Source organism: Paralichthys olivaceus, chromosome 10, assembly GCF_024713975.1.
Source record: "Paralichthys olivaceus isolate ysfri-2021 chromosome 10, ASM2471397v2, whole genome shotgun sequence".
Taxonomy (NCBI): Eukaryota; Metazoa; Chordata; class Actinopteri; order Pleuronectiformes; family Paralichthyidae; genus Paralichthys; species Paralichthys olivaceus.
This window is the reverse complement of record NC_091102.1, coordinates 8,208,362-8,229,695: the sequence shown is the minus strand read 5'-3', so window position 1 is coordinate 8,229,695 and position 21,334 is coordinate 8,208,362. Positions and strand designations below refer to the sequence as shown.

At 41.8% G+C, this 21,334-nt stretch overlaps 1 protein-coding gene across 2 annotated transcripts in view; it reads left to right on the top strand.

Moving 5' to 3' along the window:
* col4a2 (collagen, type IV, alpha 2) overlaps positions 1 to 21,334 on the top strand; it is a 50,714-nt gene that overhangs the window by 5,066 nt on the left and 24,314 nt on the right. For both annotated transcript variants that reach the window (XM_020089776.2, XM_020089777.2), the window contains exon 4: positions 13,931 to 14,011. In XM_020089776.2, coding sequence (XP_019945335.1) covers positions 13,931 to 14,011 — 81 coding nt within the window. The remainder of the gene's footprint in view (positions 1 to 13,930; positions 14,012 to 21,334) is intronic.

Sequence of the window (21,334 nt, the reverse complement as noted above, 5' to 3'; positions counted from 1 at the left end):
CTTTGAGGGGCTTGGATTCTCGTGTTTGAGAATATATTTCAAGATGTGTGCGAGCGCAATGGAATGAGGGGATGATGCGACGGATGTGTGAGTTGTGGAAATTTCGTCCGCAGCCGGGGATGAAACGTTTTTGGCTTCACATCCCGACTGTATCTGGAAGCCCTGCAGAAACGTCTGCTTTACAAATTACCCTCTTTTCAGCTCCGTGGATGATTGTGATAAATGTTTCTGCTGCATTTGCCTTTTTGGTGTTGTATTCCACAAGTCAAACTGCACTCAAGCTTTTCTTAGTATCCACAAGAGAATAGGGGAAAGAGATGGAAATGCAGTTCACACTAGTTAAAAGGTGTAAGGCGATGCATGGTGCTTTTTTCGATGTGGATGGGCGGTGGGTGATGGGGGTCACCAAATGAAAAGCAGACACGTGACCGAGCTTTCAAATGTGATTGTTTTATGGGGGAGGAAGGCGTGTGTTCGGGGCGAGGGGGGAGATGTCTGCCGGTGATAAGGGCAGAAATATGGCAAGCACATCCCCTGCCAAAACTGTGGCTGTGATATCGAGATCGCGCGGCGGTAACAATCAGTGGAAGAGCCCCATTGTGCGCTGCTGCAGGAAACCACAGGCTCAGATGAGAAGCCTACGTGTGGGGCTTCCCTGCGTGTGTGTGTGTGTGTGTGTGGGGGGGGGGAGTTAATTAAGAGGCTGAAGCAGGGGAGGCATGCACTTTCCACTGAGGTGTTGCCATCACCCCTCTGACCTCTCTGCATTTGTTCTGCGTTACGTCTGTGTAATGTGGACACATGTATTTTATGTGCATGTTTTCTTTGCTTTTTCTTTTCTTTCCTCCCTTTTTTTGTAACTTTGTGGTGCTGATTATTTTATTAGTCTGTGATTCTTCATTGTAACAGCGAGGAAAGGCCTGGTGAGCTCGGATGTTTGCCCCACTGGCGCAGACATCCCAGTTTAAACAAGCATCGCCTGCATTATTACAGGACCTGTTGAAATCAGAGCGTTATGATACCTTTGTGAGAGATTGGTTTAGGTTCCTAATTTTCTCGCTCTCTCGCTCTGTTGCACGTGCAGAGTGTGGGGGCTGTGTTTATCTCTGGGCTCAGCGAAGTTTGACTTTATGGGAAACATCCTGCGAGCAGAATTGTGTGAAGAGAAAATAGGTTATCCAGAGAAGCTCTCTAAACAGGAAAAAGGAAACAGGGTGGAGTTAAATATGTCAGGAGTTGCTTTACAGCCCTGCCGGACCCCACATAGTTAGACTACTCCAGAGAGCATTTACTGGGATGTATGTTCACTATGTTAACCCAGGCCTGCTCATACGTTACAGCAGCAACATGAGACAGGGCTGGGGAAGAGTATGTGATGTGTAAGGGCATGATGGCTGTTTTATTTGTCTGATGTGAGTAATTTTTCTGCAGCATAAAATGTATTACATTTTAGATGTTAAATGAAATCAATTAAAATTCAAGTCCTGTTTTAAATGTGCTCAGTTCATTCCTCAAAGTGTCCACACATTTGTGGATAAACCACCCGGGCCAATATATATAGATCCGCCTTAAACTTTAAGTTTTGAGTTTTACCATCTATGTTTTACCTGCAAAATGGGTGAGTTATGTTCATGTCAGTGGATGGTTGATGTTACCTGGTGCTGTGTGGTCCACGTGGCTTGATCCCGTTACTGAACACGTGTTCTTTACATTAATGTGCTGCCTTCCATCACATTACAAGAGCACTACACACTGTCAGCTTGGTCAGCAGATCCTTCCCCCATCCCTCCTCTGGGCTGCCTGGCATCAAGACTTTTTAATTATTCTTTTGTTGTAATGATGAGAAAATATGTAAAAGTTCAGGAGAAAGGGCAACAGGAAAGTGGAATGAGTCCGTGGATAATCACTGTTCATGCTTCATTTTCATTTCCAGTCATGTGTGACAGCCTGTGGTCGCACACACCAAACCTCTGCCCTGGTACAACACAGGCTACACTAAAAGAGCCGACTCACAACCTCTCTGACTTTCACTGATTTCTGAGAAGTGCTTATCTTAGCTGTATGTACACAAACAGACTTATTAGACTCTGGCTTCAACTACACAAGATGGCAGCGTTCTTAGGATTCTTTGGCTTCATTTCTGGATATTTAGGGAAAGTGAGGATGCATCATCTATTTAGTCTATGGTCTGCACACCTACGCTATCCATTCTGTACCTCTGTTGCTGAATAACTCTAAGATGGAAGCACAATGTACACTTTTCATCACCTCTCTGGTTTGTGTCGAGTTAACCTGCATTCGTAAACTCTGTCAGTTTGATCTGACTTTTATTTGACTTGGAATTGAGTTCGGAAGTGAGGTTCATTCTGGAAGTTGTCTTTGGAAAATCTCCCATTTACTGTATATTTATAAATATATATCCACCCCTGTCCTTTGCCCTCTCTCTGTCTCACAGTGATTAATGGTGGGACACACAGGGGTCCCATCAGGCTGTGCTGAAGGAATTCCAAAGGCTCCGTCCTCCCAGTCGTCCCATGCTTCAGTCTCTCACTTCCTTTTATAGCCTTGTTCTGCCCCTGGTCTGTCTGCCCTGTCTTCTGTCCCCTTGCTCTCTCTCCATCTATCTATGAAAGGGACACTTGGCAGAGAGTCTGTCCTCCCTCAGCTTGTCTCCTTCACGTTTCAGCTCTCTCCCCATTTATCCCCCCTCACCTCCCCCCTCGTGCTGCCCTCGGACATGTGCGTCTGTCTGTCCTCAGTTGAGGTGAGTCTTCCTAGTGAGCTCATGTGGAAGGATTGTGTCAGCTGTGTTTACCTAAAGACAGTACGTGCTCCTTTCTCACAGCATCACTCTGAGCTTTGAGCTGTTTGGTTCGACAGGTGCCTGCTGAGTGGAGGAGACACTGAGGGCCATTCACTGATCTCACTGCTGTGAGACTTGGACCATTCATTTCCATCCCAGCTGTGGTCTAATTGATTAAAGTGAATAACTTCTTGTGATGGGAAAAATGTTAACAAAGTTAAATGCACACTTTGTGATAACAAGACCGTGTCCAACTTCTCTCGCTCTTACTCTATGTTTTCTTTCCTCCTCTTTTAGCTGTAATAGTGGTGTGACGCCATACATGGCAACATTTGCTTGTCTGCCTGCAATTACTTTGGTCCAGACTGAATTATCTCAGAAAGTATTTGGTAGATTTCCTCCAAACTTAAATCCACACACAGTGCCCACAGTATCAATCTTATGCTGTTTTTAGAAATGAACCGAAGTCCGGACATTTTCCTGAAATGTTCCAGAGGGTCTGTATATGAGAACACAAATGTCCAAGTCAGTTGCTGCGAAACCTTTCCTGCACCTTTGTGAAAATATTAGCCCATTTGAGAATACAGCAGGAGTGGGCGTGTCGATGACACGCGACAGATGCAAAAGTGGAAAAAAAAGCATCATACATGTAGAAAACACAGACAAAGATGTCAACTTGGAAAGAAAACCACTTTCGAGAGCTTTTAGCTGATGTTGATGTGGTGTAAAGAAAAACATGTGATCTCCACAGCGGGATTCATACATCATATTCTGCCTCCTGCTCTACTCAGGCGCCTCCCCTCATCTGAACATTCCGGATATGTTCCTGTTGTTTCGAGCGCATCGGAAACAGATAATGTCCTTCTGTGCTCGTCAAGTGTGGAAGTCCACTGCATGTCGGGACCTCATTTTCCAGACATTTTACGGAGTTTATGTATGAAAACTTTTTCAATGACTTTGGCTCCTGACTTTTCCTCTGGCTTCATAAATGCTTTATGTTTGTGAACTGGAGTATAAATTCTCAAAAACTATGGAATGGGTTGCAGTTGAATTTGGCTCACACAATCATTTTCCATTTTAGGATGAATCATCCCACATCATCCTGCCATCCAAACCATTTAGTGTGTGGAACTCTATGTACACGACTAATTAAGTTAAAGCTGATTCAATCTCATCTCTCATTCTGGATGATGTTCCTCACATGTGAATTCCCTGTGAGGACGTTGTCTTGTCATACACAGATGTAAAACAAACAGATGCATCCTCAGGTGCCCACGTGTTATTGAACGTGTCCTCACATCTGGATTTCATGGATCAGGGGCGAGCAGAAGCGATCACCATAACCAGATCTGACATGTCGGCCCTTTGGCACCAAAGACCAGAGCAGCTCCATTTAATTCACTCTGTAGCAGGAAGCCCTCATTAGGAGCACAGCCCTCTGGGAAATGGAGTTAAGTCTCTTGATGACCTGAGGCCTAAAGGAGGAGGAATATCCAGCTGTGTCAGGCCTGGGGCAGAAACCGGAGCTGTGTTTACACTGGATCTGAACCAGAGGATACGGTGGGAGTCTCTGCTCCGTCCTGCTTCTTCCATGTCCCTTTGCTCATGAGTTCATGTTCTCCTTCAAAATCACGTCCTGCCCTCTGCAGAGTGACCCTGTCCCCTGTGTCTGCAGGACCCTCTCAGTAGTCCCCCTGCTTTATTCTGTATTCAACAGCCAACTTTTTGCACAAATTGTTGTGTCATATCCATGGTGAAAAAACAATGAAGTTAAAAAGGTTTTTTACTTTTAATACAGGTTTAAAATTGAAAAGAATGAACTGTCAGGATTTGCCAATCAGACCAAGAAATCACAGTGTAAAAAAACAAAAACTGTGAAAAATGTAAATCTGCATCATAAAGGCAATATTGTGCTGAAAACAGAAACCAGACATTAGTGGTGTATAAAAGCAAAATCCACAACATTCAATAACGGCAAAACTAGTCTAGGATTCCTAAGGGTTAAAATGTGAAATTCTATAAGGTGCAGTCTCTGAATAAAAAGATGAGTCTCTATGAAAGAACGTGTGACAGAGCCAGATTTAATATATAAAAGCTGTGATGAGTCTAATGTAAAGTTTGAGGCGCTTTGGCTCAACACTTTTTGTAACGTATCACCTCACAAATCCAGTCAACGTTTTTATGCTGCTCATTTCGGTCCAAGAAATGGACTGTCAGTCGTTGTGAGGGTGTGAAGTAAAAAATGAAATATGTGTATATGATGCATAATGATGAACATCTGCAACACTTGCAGGCGCAAGAGGTAGAGTGGATTGTCCACCATCCACAGGGTTGATCCCAGTCTTTCCCACGTCCTTGGCCAAGATACTGAACGCCAAATTGTCCCTGATGGCTGCACATACATGCACTGTATGAATGTGTGTGAATGGCTGAATGGCAAAACTGCTCCGTAAAGTGCAGTGAGTAGTGATCAAGACCAGCAAAGTACATAGCTGATTGATTGGTTTTTATAAAATACACATCAACTGGTATGGATCCATGTGATCTAAAGATGTTACTCACTGTTAAATCGGTTTCTACAGCTGCTCTACACTGACGCACAGAATCACAGCTTCATGTGTTCAGTCTTTTTCATTCAGTCTTTTTTCTTTCTCTCTTCTCTTTGTCTGTTTTTCTTCTGATTTTCAGTCAGTGTAAACATATTCTCTGGGTGTTAAATAAATGCCTGCAGTGACTTCAGCACTTTAACTCTGAAACAGGAAGTTGATGGTGGTGTGGCAGGAAGCAGAATGAGGTGTAAAGAAGCAATGGTGCAGACAAGCATTACTGTTTATCGCATATAAAATCTGTAGAATCCATTATAGCTGCCATGAGAATTCCCCTTATCACAATTAGTCAAGGCCTTGGGGACATTTGTTATACACCGAGACGTGGCTCAACAAAAACTGCACCAGTGCCAGGGATTTGTTTGATATTTTTCTTCTGTGTGTGTGTGCGTCTGTCTGACCTTTTTGTTTGTTTGAGAATTGTAATCTGATTATTTGCCACAATTCTATGTTGCACTATTGCCAGTTGGCGAAGGTGCACAAGAAGTTCAAACCCCTGTTTTGACATTCTGACAACTTCACTTCCATTTTTTAAAAACAGGTACTTATTATGCTGACAAATAAAATACCAAATTAACTTGTGACTTGAAATGTCTTCAGTGGAGATCAAGCAGGTTTCTCTCTGTATCCGGCAATTAATTAAAGCTCACAGATGCTTTGCAACAGCAGATTTTCAGACACATATTGTGAGGATAACATTTCTTATCACCCACATGTGAGTCATACAGCCAGACAGAAACAATCTCAAGCATGATGTGGTCACCAACTCCTTCAGTTCTCAACTTCGCACAGACATTTATGATTTACCATTTATATCTTCCCACACAAAGTCACAGGGATTTTTAAACGAGCTTCCCTCCTCTTTTATATCCAACAAAACCCAAATCCCTCCTCAGAAGTGATATGGTCACGTTTGTCTATTCTCACTGTGAAAAGATGTGAAATGTCTGTAAAATCAGGATCTTTGTCTGTGTAAATGCTCATTTGATGAAAACAAGAAGAGGTTCCCGACCAACTACACAGATTTTTTATAAAACAGCAAAAATTCAAATTGAGAAATCAAACAATGTGTTTTAGTTTTGAACAAGACTAACGGCTCATTAATGCCGTCAACGAAAAGAGATATGTCCGTTTCAAATTATGGTATCATTACTCCCTGGATACTTCCACCAAGGTTGTTAAAGCAATACAACCACCAGAGGTCCGTGCAGAGTTGAATGAGTTTCTGACAACAACAAACATCGACACTGGAGGACGTTGTCATAACCTTCACGTCCTGACAGAATGCTAGTACAGTAGAAACTGCTTACAGTGATGATGTTTGTCCAGGGCTAAACTGATCACTAAAGGGGGTGGATTTCTAAAACCAAATTGCACGGAACTGGAGGAAAAGGTTAGGGACAGCATCACATTACACACACGTATCCATCCAAATGTCCATATCAGATTTCTTGGCAATCTTTTTAAAGATTTTGAAATATTTTGTCAGGAACAAAGTGGTTGACGGAACAGCAGTTCCCATTCATGGAGCTTTATCAGCTAGCATAGATAAAAACGTTCCTCATAATTCAGATGTTAACTCTGGCGTTACAGTGAGTCCTTCCCAGAGATGCTTCTCAGCTGGCAGAGGGAGTATCGCACACCCAGTATTGAATTGCTCTCGCTCTGACACTGAGATATAGCACAGATATGCATCAAGTTATATCTCATCTGTTTCCATCACATATGTAGAGAAATCTGTCTCAGAGATTCTTGTTGAAAGGAACCAGGTGTTTCAAATTCAAAGTTTTGCGCGTTCTCTTCACATCATTAGTGTGAAGAAGAGCAGCTGTAACCTTAGCACGTCATAACAGTGACAAATGGTCTCATGCACGTATGTGCATGTATGAATGCACACAGACACACACAATCCAAATGAAATCGTTAAAACATGTGCAAACTCACACGCAACATGCCGTGTAGTTCCTCTTCCTGGATAATTTATGACATCATATTTCATCAAAATTGATGTTCCAAAAGAAACTACATATTGTATTGTCAGTTCAGTTCAGCCTCAAACTGTATTCTCTCTAATGACCAGTAGAGGGCGACTCCACTGGTTACAAAGAGAAATCACTACTGATCAATGTGTTCAGTGTCCTCGAGCTCGCACTAAACTCGGTTACTTCTGGTTTCACAAAAACAAGATGGCTTTGGCCGAAACGCCAAACTCAGCCAAGCTTCAGCTGAGCAGCTAAAAGACCAGTGGGTGACGACACAGTGCGCTGCCACTTGGTTATAAGCTAAACTTTGCATTAAGAGTTAAGAGGCATTTAAAGCTGAGCTGTTTAAAACAACCTCATCCAACCCTCATCTCAGTTGCAGAGTCATCAGAAAATGCAATGCACTTGAAAAATACGCATACATACATTGTTCCATTAAGTTTTTCAATTCTTATGTTAGTAGTTTAGTATATAGTTAGATTAAAGTAAGTGAATAACCTAAATTGCATTCATCTGTGAATATCTTATGTACCTCTGAATCACCTATGTGAGTTGTGGTTTTACTGAACCTGTGCTCTTTTTGATTTATACACTTTTTACACAAAATGTGCAGGTTTTTCAAATATGAGTCAACCTGCTAAAAGGCTTCTCCTGTCATGGTGGGTCACGTTCAAACAATTTCCTTTTGTTCAAACTCTGCTTACTTGCTTGGCATGATTATAGGGGTGTTGGTTTTTACTTACTCCTCCTGTCAAGGTTTTACGTTTTGTGGCACTTCTCTCAGTCCTCTGAGGGTCCAGTATTCCTGACGAGTAACCACAGAAGGGAAATGGTCACTCTAAGAATTGAATGGTGGGATCAGAGATTCCTCTGGGTCAGTGGGAAGGCCACAGGTCAAATCCTCTATACATGATGAGTAACAGCCCCTGACAAACAGCCCATAGATTAACCACTTAAGGTTTTCTTGTAGTGGGATTTAGTTTCTGTGTCCTCGTCTCAAGAGTCTTCATTACCGTTATCACAGCAGCCATCTCCCTCCTCATTCTGAGAGGGAGTGAAGGGAAACAACTGTGTCACCACCAGCCTCAGATCAAACGCATGCTGTCCTGTGATAGTCTGTGATCTCAGTTCATATGATACCTCAAACACAGGAGGGGTCCCACACAAACACTGTTTACGCTCCTCTCTGTCGTTTCATGTGTGAAAACTGAGGAACCGGCACAAAGAGGCAGTTTGACGTTTCCATCACCAGCCTCAGACTGATCTGTGTTACGTGGATCTCTCTGTGGCACAAAGTTGGATCTGAGAATGTTTGAACAACAGCAAATCAGAAATAATAAAATGAAATGATGTCAAGTTTTGTTTTTAGTGAAATAAGTAAGGAATCTTTTTGGTATCATTGGATTTTTGGTGAGTGATTGCAGACAGAGATAGGAATGTACATATATGTGTCAACACCAAGGACTCACATCTGTCTCCTTCTGCGTGTGTGTGTGTGTGTGTGCTTGTTTTATGCCTTCTGTGCTCTTCACAGGGGAGAGGCTTCACAAAGCATTTTCTGAATTCCATTAATGGGTGTTTTGTGCAGTGCCCTCCATTAACCTACATTTTTAAGATTATTTCAAATTGAATGGCTCTCTCCCCTTATGTCTTAAAGTGACATTTCTAATATTGAACTATGCAGGGATTATGTATCTAATCATTGTAGACGTCGTTATGACGGTCCTGATTCCTCTAATTTACCATAATCCTCCCACAATCCTCTGGTTTTTGATTCCAGCTGGAGGTCAGGGCCCTAACGTGCCTCCATCAGCTGAAGCTGAAATTATTCCTCTGGATCTGTATTTATAATTTGCCTTCAGTTTGTTTGGTCTGCGTTTGTCGTATGTTTTTGTCTGGTGGACGGCCTGTTCTCGTGGCAGAGACGCTGTTGAGTTTGGCTGCTTGACATTGACAGAGAGTGGTTATGTCTCTGGTAAAATTACTGTTCACAAAAAGAAAAACTAGACTATGGCGATCCAAGCTGACCACAGACAAATCAAACAAACCGTCGATCATCACATCTGAATGATACGATGGTGCGATGGTGGTGCACTGTAAAAGACTGGAGAGTAAGAATTAGTCCGTTCACAGATGATGATCAACCAAAGTGAAAGGACAAACATTTATGTTTACCAACTTCCTAAATGTGGAATTTGGTGTTTTTTTCACTCGTGAGACCCAAAAAAGGGCACTAATAATTCAAGACTCTATACAGCAGAGGAAGGCACCAATCAAAAGTAAAGTATTCCCAAAAAAGCTTTGTGTCTAATTAAAGAGGTTATGTTTTCACCCCTGTCCTTGTTATTTTGTTGGTTGGTTGGTTTTTAAGCCGGATTATGCAAAATCTACTGAATAGATTTCCATGAACTTTGGGGGAACAGTGGGACATGGTGCATGAATCAACACATTAAAGTTTGATGTGGATCTGGCCTACGGAACAGATCCAACATTTTTTATCTTTTTGATATTTTTGCTCATTTCACAGAGAATAAATTGTATTATTTCAGACTCAGTGCCACTGCCTCCATTTTCCTTTATCAGACTCCTGGTAGGAGTGTGATTCTCTCCACCAAACTATGCTTCACATTTATAGATAATAATAAAGTAGAATATGAGGGGAGGAGGAATGTTTTAAACTCCATCACGTCTCATTGCATATTGCTAATGGCTTGTAAAAGCATCTGTAGCCGCTCTTTCTTTACAGATGAGAAATGTAATCAAATTCTCACCTGCTTCACAAAGCCAAATAAACCCTCCGTATTTCATTTTAACTGCATTGATCACAATGATTTGTGAATGTGTGTGTGTCGGCAGGAAGGAGGAGGGAGAGTGAGAAAGAGTTGCTGCTGACCCAGCTGCTTTTGTTTCATTCACTGTACATTGAAGGAGTCGTTCAGAGTGATGCTACAGCTCAGCCATAAGGAACAGGGAGGAAACAAAAACAACATTTCTCAGTCAGGGAGGCATTAAAGTGACCAATAGCACGACGAACATGTACAGGTCATCCTCATACAGCATGTGTCAGTGTTTAATTAGTTATTCAGGGAAGCACTTAAAAAAAAGGTTAGCATAAGACTGTATAAGTTAATATATTTGGTGGTGGTAAGTACCTTAAAAAAAACTATAAAACAGAAAAAGTAGTACAAAGACCGTAAATAAAGATGGACGACGCATCTTCACCTTCTCCTACTATCCAGAAATGAGGCCAAAATATCCTGGATATGAATGTTGCCGCCTTGCACCAAAGATCAATCAGTCGGAGCCAGAATCTGCTCAGTAGAGATCGGAAGATGGAGCTGGACATATAACACTTCAATTTGTTCCATGTTTGTTCCCATTCGTTAATATGGAGGTGGTGGGATTCATGACCTATACCGCAGCCAGCCACCAGGGGGAAATTGAGACACTTTGGCTTCACTTTTGGAGTAGCTTTCCTGTCGTCCATCTTTATTGTTATTCTAAACATATGGCAGAGGAATAGATTTTATTTTGGCTCAGGAGACGCCATGTTGGTTCTAAGTGGAAAACAGCATGTTGCTACTTTGATGGACTCGACCTATTTTTCTGCTTCAACCATAAAATGTTTTATTCTGCTGTCACGTGTTTGGTCTGAGTGATGTACCCAGATGCACAGGTTAATGTGTGTATGAATCTGTGTGGAAAGCATGTTTACATCTGTGGCACTGACGGCAATTCATAGGACATAAAAGCTGATCATCACCGTAGAGTCGTTCTGTAAACGAGAGGCCCTGGTTGAATAATCACAACAAACCAGATCCCAGGAACTGCTCTGTGTGTATTGTCATTGTTTCATGTCATATACGCTGTTGTTTGACAGCCCTCATAACAAAGATAAAGAAAGTTGTTTATTACGCTCTTAAATTCTTTCTCGAATAAAGAAAGGAGATATTAATGGGTTCTTTATGTAAAAATGTGAAACGCTGCAGGGCGACGTCAACTCATGGGTACGTGTCACCACTCACTACTAGACAAGTAGCAATAGCCTGATAAAATATTCAATACTGAAACTGGGAGCCCGACCTCTCTCACTACTGTTAACAGGTATCAGATTTATTTGTAATGGTCTGTACGACCCCCTGCTGTGTTGCTGGGGGGTCTGGATCCATGTCTTTCTTTTTACATGTTGCAGCTTCTGGGCCTGTAGTTTTGATCTGATACAGTGCATGGTTAAAAAGCCTGCTCTTAAACTTTTTTCATGAATCTGAATATACTGTCTCATCTCTAGTCCAGTTTTCTCAGACCCAACAAGGAAATCTGCTTTCCTTATACACCACAATTCACGTGCAAGTTTTCTTGGAAGCGGATCAACCTATTAAAGTCTTCTTCTTCATCCTCGTGTCCTGTGATTGTCTCGCCTAAACTATTGTCTACTGATTTGCTCATTTGTGTATTTGTGAATCGGCACCAATGCAGAAGCACCCTGAAAAAGAAGAGCAATAGAAAAAAGTTGGTGAAATAGTTTTTCTATTAAAAAATATGTTGTATTATTTTTCAATGCTTCATTGAAAATGCACCCCCACATTATCATCCAATTACTTTCCAGTGTGTTATTATGTCGTCGGGGGGAGAAAACAGGATGCTGCAGCACAATCCTATTGTCTGCTGAAACAGCCACCAGCTATTTTGAACCTGTGAACGATAAAGTTGAATTGATGGTGCATTGCTATGTGATGTGTCATCGCCTTTATGGGGAGCTGTTCCTTTGTGAGTGTGTCCGGGGATGATGTGGTCTATTGTCCGTGTTTTGGATTTCCACTTCACTGTGGAGAAAGGTCACATTTTTTCATCCACTCAAGAGGATAAAAGGTTGCCAAGGTGTTCACAGAGATGATGCTTGGTTTGGAAAGTTAGGGACATGAATGAAGAATGGGGAGTCAGTCACCATCGTACTTCAGACTGAAACTGAGCTCATCACAGCTTGTCTTCACTAGATCCAACAGCAGTTTGAAAGGAACCCCTCAGATCCACTGATAGTTAGCAAAGAACTGCAGCCTTGTGCATTCCATGATGGCAAGGAAGAGGGTCTTTTTGTTGAGGCGATAGGGGATCATTAAAGGACGGCGTCTGCACAGTAAAAGACGGTCTTTGTTTGTGAGGAGGGTCTCAATGTGGCCTTTGTCTTCCGGGATCGCTGGGATCTGCTGTCAAATTGTGGAGGGAGAAATCTTCTGATTCTTTATCAGCCACTTTGTTACCACTGTGGGCATAAAGTGGCCAAGGGCGAAGGGAGGGTATCAAGGCATTTGCTGCCTGAACAGGCTATGGTATGGCTGCGTGGGTGGAGGACGTGGGCCGACACAGACCCTCTCTGCATAGTATAGTCAGTTTTGCTCACATTACTTATACGCTAATTCAAAGGCCACTGAAAAGCCTTTTTTACCTAAATTTTGGAGTCGACAGCTCAATCGTGCATGTTACATCTGTATTCTCACCCGGGAAAAGTTCAGTGGAATAATTAAACTATCATAAAGCTTTGTTTTCCAGCCAGGCATTTAAATGGAAACAGTGCTGCAGGGTTTAGTCACTGATTAACCCACACATCCATTAAAAGAGCATTTAGATCAGTGATTCATTGATTCCAGCAATAAATCTGAGCTAAAGTCTTGATGTTTTGCAGCACTGGAGGTGAAGATGTGGCTCTCAGCATAATATGTGAACTGCTTTCACACAAGACATTTTCTTGAAAATTTCCAGAGAGGCTGTATATGAGAACGCAATTGTCGGTGTCCGTTGATTCAGACATTTTACAGAACATTACTCGCCAGCCTCCAGGAAACATCAGAGTGAGCCCATGTGTGAATACAGCAGGAAAATTCCTAGCGAGCGGTTTGTCAACTTAGAAAGACAATAAGATTCAAGAGCGTTCTTCATGTGCAAAGGATCTGAAACAAATTTGTTCAGTGTGAATTTTACATTTTCTTTTAAAACATAACATAAAAGCAAATGTTCTGTCGTCATGTATGTCTCCAGATATCTCAGCAGGCTCAGGACACCTCTGACCTGTGGGTTGGGAAATCCCGTTTGTGTCACCTCTTTGATCGAGTCATGTCAATGCTGACCTCATGGGCTGCATGTGTGTGTGTGCTCGTGTTATTCCTAGCACAGATCGGCCTGTGATGGTGGGTGGTTTTGTTGGTAGGCAGACATCCAAAGACAATTCGTGCCTGTCCAGTGGGACCAGGACACAGCCTCTGTGATGAATAGGACTTTAATGGCTGTCCATTATGTCTGGATCTCCATCATGAGTCATTGGAGACGCATCCTAAACATCCTCTCTGCACAGTGGACCAATTTACTCAATGGCGCAGACAGCACTGCAGCAACTATCCACACTTGTACAACAGCGCTGCATGCACGTGTCACAAACCACATGTAACCAAACACAGGCGGTCACACCTACACAACAATTTAATCCACACTGTGACCTCTATTAGTCTATCGCTGATCTCTATGTTTTGTGTTTTTGTGTGTAACAGGGTGGGAAGAAGCACAGCGGCCCCTGCGGAGGAAGAGACTGCAGCGGAGACTGCAAATGTTTCCCAGAGAAGGGGGCCAGGGTAAGTCCCAAACTCCAACTACTGTTCTAACTAGCACTGTAAATGTGCCGCTCTCTGTCTCTCTCCTAATCTCATCCTGTGTGTTAACCAGCTCTTGGTTTTCTCTCTGGAATATACCAAATAAGGCCATGATCGCACATGATGCTTCCTAAATATGCCCGAAACTGTAATAATGTCAACAATTTGGTTGCAGAAGGAGACTTTTTCCAAGTTTCTCTGAAAAGCTCATCCTTTAAACCCAAGGAGAGCATCCAAGCTGCTTTGATTTAAACCATTTATTTCTCCAGATTAACTAAAGTCAATACTAAGTGGATGTTGTGTGACTATCAGAGTGATTTACTGATCTGTGCTTCATGTGAGCAAAGTTGTCTCTGTTTCCAACACAATTCATAGAAGCATCATGTCTTATCAAAGCCCTTTTCGTGGAAAACCAAAGCATCACAACAATGAACTGTGAACATTTTGGTTAATGTGAAGTTATGAGACTGACGTGGGCATTCAGCCACGTGGAAGACTGTGCTGCTGAGACTCATTATTCTGAAACACTTATCAGACGTTGCTACAGTTAAAGTGACAAGGTTCAAACCATTAACCTCAGCAAAAGAGGAGGCCTCAGTGGAGGGAGTGTGGGAGACACATCAGGCAGAGCAATGACAGACAGAAAAAAGCGACGGACATGATGCCGGAGGGTTTTTATATCTGAGAGAGATGGACGTAGACTAAACACTCTGAGATAACAAATGTTGAGTGAGTGACTGAGGATCTGCATGAATAAAACTGCCTCACATGTGCTGTAGTGATCATTTGATAGCTGGGCTCAGGTTCCACACACTTAAAGTTTTATCATTTTCAGAATCAGACAGCCAACATTATAATCTCCACAACGACTGGCCACATGTGTTTATCAGTGATAATAAACTTTTTATTTGTTTTTGTACCTTTCAATGATGAAACAAGCTTTAAATGCAGAAATAAACATCTTCAAAAACTAAGCTACGAACTGAGCTTAGTTGTAACACTTCTTTGTTGAGCTACAGAATATAGCGTTTACCATTTTGGGGAAGGTCAAATTCAAAACAAACTCTAACACCCTGGTATTCTTGCTGTCTGCTTAATTTTTTTATGTTATTTATTAGATGTTTTTTTTATTATTTTGGGGGACCGATGCCGATACAGATACATATATATATATTAAAAAATGTAAGATGTTGTAGTTGAGGCTTGATATTTTACAATTTAACCATAAACCTTATTGAAAATAAATATAAATTTAGAAGAGAAAAAGAAATAAACACAAATAACTACAACCAAATATAAATTTAGTTTTACCTATTGTATGTTTTAAAGACAAATGTTCCACTGCAGATTTGACCTATTTCCTTTGCTTCTGCTATCCCTTTAAAAAAACTGGAACACAAGAACTGTTAATGTCTCAGTTTTATCTGTGTGATGTGGTAAAGGACCGAAATGTTCTCTCAGAAATGTCTTGCCGACCAGAAGAACAGCTCCTGAGGGAACCATTCTTTTAAAGAAAACACTGAAGTGAAGACAGGATTGGTCTAGCAACTGCACTTTTGGCACGCAACAGGAATTCACCAGATCAACTTTACAGTAGTCTGACCTCTGACTGGCAGGCTTGCCATGGATACAGGAAACCCCGCAAGGATAAAAAGAGAGAGGAAGTTCCATGTACCACATCTGAAGGACGCAAAAGTCCGATGACGGAGTCAGCGGACCACCTCTCTCTTCCTCTTTCTCTCCATTAACAAGATGTGAGGGAAATAATTTGTATAATTCAGTGAAGAAGTGATAATGACAGTTTGGAGAGAGTGAAGAGCTTTTTATTTAGTCAGAACTCTACATCCTCTTTTGCTTTGTCTTTAAAAATAAGAGAAGATAAAAGTACGAAACGACTCTGGTCATAGTTCCAACATTTCTACACATCCAGTGCAAGTTTATTTATGTAGCAAGTTCAACAGCGAGGGAACTCTAAGTGCTTTGTAATATCTGATGTGGTAAAGATGAATTACAGTCACATTTCTCTACATGTTGCTATATTTCTAACTAATAGATAAGACTTTCCAAGAATCCAGACATTTGTCTTTGTATTTTGTGCATCAGTTGTGATCTCTGATGTATTGCATCTAGTAAATTCCCCCCCCCCCCCCCCATATGCATTACCCAACAGATGTGCTTGTTTGTGAATGCAATGGAAACCAAAATGGCTTTTCTCACAGATGTGTTCATCCCTCCGTCTCTCTTGCTTCTTGTCTGTCTCCGGTCCGTCCAAATCTCTCCCCCCGAGAGAAGAGTCATGACGACGAACGCCTCCCTGGACGGATCAAACTGATCCTTCACAGATGCCTGGATTTGCTGAGACTTGCAGCTGTGGTGATTAGATGATGGTTGTTAATGGACGGCTGTGGTCATGTCAGCATCTTGGTTTGGCTGCTCTGTGAGGTTGTAGGATTCAGTTGTTGGAGAAGAATCATCACCAGTGGGAGAAGTTAAGATGGAGTCAATATTTTTTAAAACCCTGAAAACCCTCAGTACTCTGCCTGTTTACCACCAAACAGCCAATAGACATCAGTGTCTGTTGGGTGTGTATATAAACAACTACTTGGCAACACATTCACCATAACTATAAAAGGTCTTGACGGCGCGTCATGTTGCCCCTTAGTGGCCAAAAAATCATTTAATGACAAAGAGGTTTTTTTCATGTGAGATGAAAATGTAATGGATGAGGGAAAGGAACATGAATTATGTTTCAGTAGACAGAGGGTCACACAAGGTACTTTGTGAATGAATGTTAGAATTCATGTGGTAGAACAGGCATCATGATACAGACAGTGAGACGTTGAGTGGATTCAAATGACAGAGACAGACGGAGAGAGCGTGAGAGAGACAGGAAGAATGAATTGGATTGTTCAGTGGGGGCTAAATATGTTAATTCCACCAGTTTTCTGCTTTGGAGGGAGGGAAGAGATTTGGCAAGCCGTCTTTCTGGCCCTGCCACCCACTGCCCCTGGAAGAAAAATATCAAGCTGCCTGCAGCATACTTCATAAAGTCCTAATTGTTCTCCTGCATTAGTGTTGGATTGGATTCCTCAGATTGGAAATAAAAAGGGAGAACTATCAAGTTCAAACTGAATAATGAGGAAACAAATTAGGCATACAAAGCATTTGAAGTAGTTGTGCACAAGAGTGCACTTTACAGCTGAAGGGAAAGGGCACACTTGTAATCAGACAATAGAGTCGGCTCCTTTACGAAGAAAATGCAGAGTGTTAGAAGATAGAGAGACACATCGAGAGATGATCTCAGGTGCTGTAAAAATAGACGTCTTAAGCATGAAAAATCAAGGAGAGCACGAGAAACTGAACACAAGCTTCCCCACGTCCTCACCAGAAAATATGCTCAGGACATCAATGCTGTCTTTTGTTGCCGGGAGTCTCTGTGTCCTCAGTTCTCAGAATTGGGGAGTGGCACCGTGTGCTGAGAAATAGAAACTTTGGATTTGCGAACAGTAGCGTTCATCTGCATGAGCTCAGCGTCCCATACAGTGGACAAGCAGAGAAAAAAATGCATTAAGAGACAGATGATATGTTCGGAAGGGAAAGATAATGTGGGTGGTGTGTGTGAAAGTGACGATTTTAGTCACCATCGCAGACACTGTGCAGATGGAGGGATGCAGGCCTTTCCACCCTGGAAAAGGTTGTCACAGCTGATGAAGATCAGGATATGACAAACGTCTCAGGAAGCTGAGCACAATGACGGTCTACTGATCTTTTTTTAATATGGACAGTCCCTGTTTTTGTGGGAACAAGATCGTCTGTGTTTGGCTGAAGCTATAAATGGCAAAGATTTCCTTGTTCCATGAAAAACAAGCCATACATACCTACTTTCTGAATCCAGTACCCATGACTGTCATGTACTTTCCTGTCTGCTAAAGGATGGGATAGCGGCACCAAGAGGAATGCTGTACGTTCATCAAAGACATCAAAGAGTTGAATTTAGGGTGTTTGCGCTGAAGGATGTAAACTCGTAAACGGGGGGTTTGTTGGGTTTTGACTGTGCTTGCATGACCATGACCTCTGCACAGTGAGAATGTTTTACAACCACTTCATATATAAAACCTTTTCAAAGCAAATCCTAAAACTCAAAAATACATGACGTCGAATAATTCCAGAAATCTTTCCGGTTTATGTTATCGGCTTCACACTTGTGTATTGTTTAGGGCCAAAGGGAATGCAGTGTTGAGTTAAGTCATACTTGGACACATGATACGTTCAAAAGTAATTTAATTTGAATTAACAGGTGACCAGTGCTCTAAAGCTTTACTAAACTGCAACTAGCATCACCACCGGTCAAGTAAATAGCCCATTTTAAACAGGGAAGTTTAGAACGGGCGCTGCAAGAGTCCATTGGAAAGCAGGAATTTTCCCTTTGCCCCTGGTGACTTTTTCAACTGACAGTAGTGATATGCATGTGAAGCCTGTGCGTTTTAAATAAACTCTCTGAATTCTTGACCTTAAATCAGAATGAGCTCTTCTGATTAGAGCTGCCTCTCTGTCAGCGGTCAGTCATTTTTCATCCCCTCAGACAGAAAGTATTAGTCTGACAGCAGAGGAGGACTGATAAGTTTGTGATCTGATTTGCTGGCGGTATCATGGCATGTCGGTTTACATTAGGGGCTTGTTGTAGCTTCACATGTCAGTGGTAAATGATTTATAATGACAGTTTTAAGTCCCTCATATCAAAACATGCAAACCTGAGCTCTACCCTGACTCTGACCTTGACTGGGCCTGTCAAGGAACAACTATCAACTGTGGAGTAAAAAAAGATGGTGCACATGAGTGTGAGTATACGAGAGGGGTGGGAGGTTACAACCCTGCTGCATTCACTAAAACTCTCAGACAGAAGGATTTTCTTTCATTAGGTTGTTGGAAAGAGGAATTCAGCAGGGATCATGAGATGGCTTTGTCCTGTGTGAAAATTAAAGCTGTGGAGCAGTAGGACATGTCTGGAGAGGAGCTTAGACAAACAGACTCTCAGCAGCTGTTTGTGTGTGTTAACACAGCGCAGTGATGGTAATGTACAGTAACGCGCACAAGATGGAGAGAAGCATCTATGGTGGCTGTTGCTACAGGTCAGGGGTTTAAAGACGTCTCAGCCACTGTGTGAACCTGTTAAAAGTTATGGTTAAAGACGTTAAAGTCAAGCTTAGGAGAAAGTCTTCAATAGCCTGTTAAATGTCCACACCTCACACATTCCTCATGTGGTTTGTTTGACTTCACTCCTCCACTTACTGAACACACAGATCAATGAGCAAAGTAATAATAAGCATCATAATCCCAAAAATACATTTGGGACAACGGTCCAAAGAACTTTTCAAGAGTTTAAATTGTTCTAAAAACAGCAAGTTAAAGCAACACTATGCAACTTTTTTACCTTGAACTACACACTGACCTGGAATAGAGAGAGTGGTGCCACTTTCATTTCCACTCTGTAACTTTGGTGAGCGGCTACGAACTCTTAGTGTGAAAGGTAACAGCTTAAATTGACAGAATCAGTTCCAGCAACTTCAAGTTTTAAGTTTTTTAATTTTTTTACAATTTGATTGATAACATTACCTCATGAGGAAAATAATCAATACATCTACTTTTTCGACAACTTGCAGGCTTGATAACAACCTTTAAACACAACAGTGTTATCCATTTAAGTATCGTGAAGTTGTTTAGAGAACCTTGTCACAAGCAATTATGTGTATTCACACATCCAGCTGACACACAGCAACATTTACATTTATTTGTCATGTTTCTGACCACCTGACAGATCCAAATCTGAGTTTCAGCTGTTAAATGCTCCATCAACTATCCACACAATTGGTCTGTCTGATGATTGGGGCTGAGCGGTTGGAGTTTATCGAGATAGTTTTGGCTGGAAACAGCTGCCTGCTGCATCTGGAAACAACATCACTGAAAGTAATGACAGGAGAGAAACATGATGAAAAACCAAAACGATGAGCTGAAACCACAATTCACAGAGCATAGATCTGCAGAGTAGGTGATAATTTGCTGTTATTTCATCACTATAAGTAACTTTTTCACATTATACATGATCTTTTCACCCAGCACAAAAGCTTGTGTGAGGAACAAACCTTGCTCGAAAGTCAAACGACAATCAGAGTGACTCTACTGTACAGCAAACTGAATGCTCACATCATATTTCTTCACTGACATCTTCATCTGCCACTAAAATCAAAAGAAATTCTGTACTCCATTCGTTTCTCTTTTTTTTCCATAAATGTCAAAGCTGGGTTTGACCCTCCGTTCTGCACCCCTCTGTGGTCAGCCTTTAACAGCCTGTAAAAATGGCTCGCTCTCACATTTTAAGATGATGGTTGCGGTTTGGGAACAAGAGGACTATTGTTCGTGCGGACAAAGGAGCTCCTCTTTTTAAAATACACACACACACAAACACTGGGTACCATGCACAAAAAGGCATATATTATTACTAAAGATAAAGTAATTGTAAAGTGCTTCAGAACATTAATCATTTGCTAAAACCGTCAACAAACAGTGATCTCGTAGCTCAGCAAACCTAACCAGAAATAGCAGGTCTGTCAAGTTTTGGATTTCTTGGATTGTATGGCGCCGTGATGGGAGCACTACTCAACATGGTTTGAATCTTTTTCATTTATCCTGCAAAAAACAAAAAACAGGGCAGACTGGTTTAACTCCTCTTTGTCTGCTGAAACGTAATCTACAAATGTCAGCATGTCTGGCTGATAAGCTTAACGTAGTAATGTAGTCCAGTTAAATATGATATTTCCGACGCCAGGGAGCATTTCATTAGCAAACAAAAGCTTTTGTGACGTTACAGGTTTTATTAAATAAAAAATAACGAACATGCGGTGGAACCCAGATTTTTGTGTTTTTCCAGGTTTATCAACAAGTGCTTTACAATACAAGTCACACACCATTCATTCATATACTGACAGCTCCGCCTTTGGGGCAGTTTGGGCTTCGGTATCTTGCCCATGGACATTTTGAAATGAGGCTGGCATCGAACCTCAAACCGCTTCTGAGCCACAGCCACCCTAGGGTCTGTAGTTTATACTTGTGCTGCCTTTAACACGTTTTTTTAAACATAACGCACTTGTGTGTATTTTGGCGGTAGACACTGGCCTTGTTGTTATCATCTGCAGCCTGACTGTTATCATCAGGCAGAGAACATGGCGTGAGGGGAAACGTTGTGGCTGGAGATTGTTGCCCCACGGCTTTCTGAACTTAACCACCCTTTGTCACATTTTGGTCACAGAG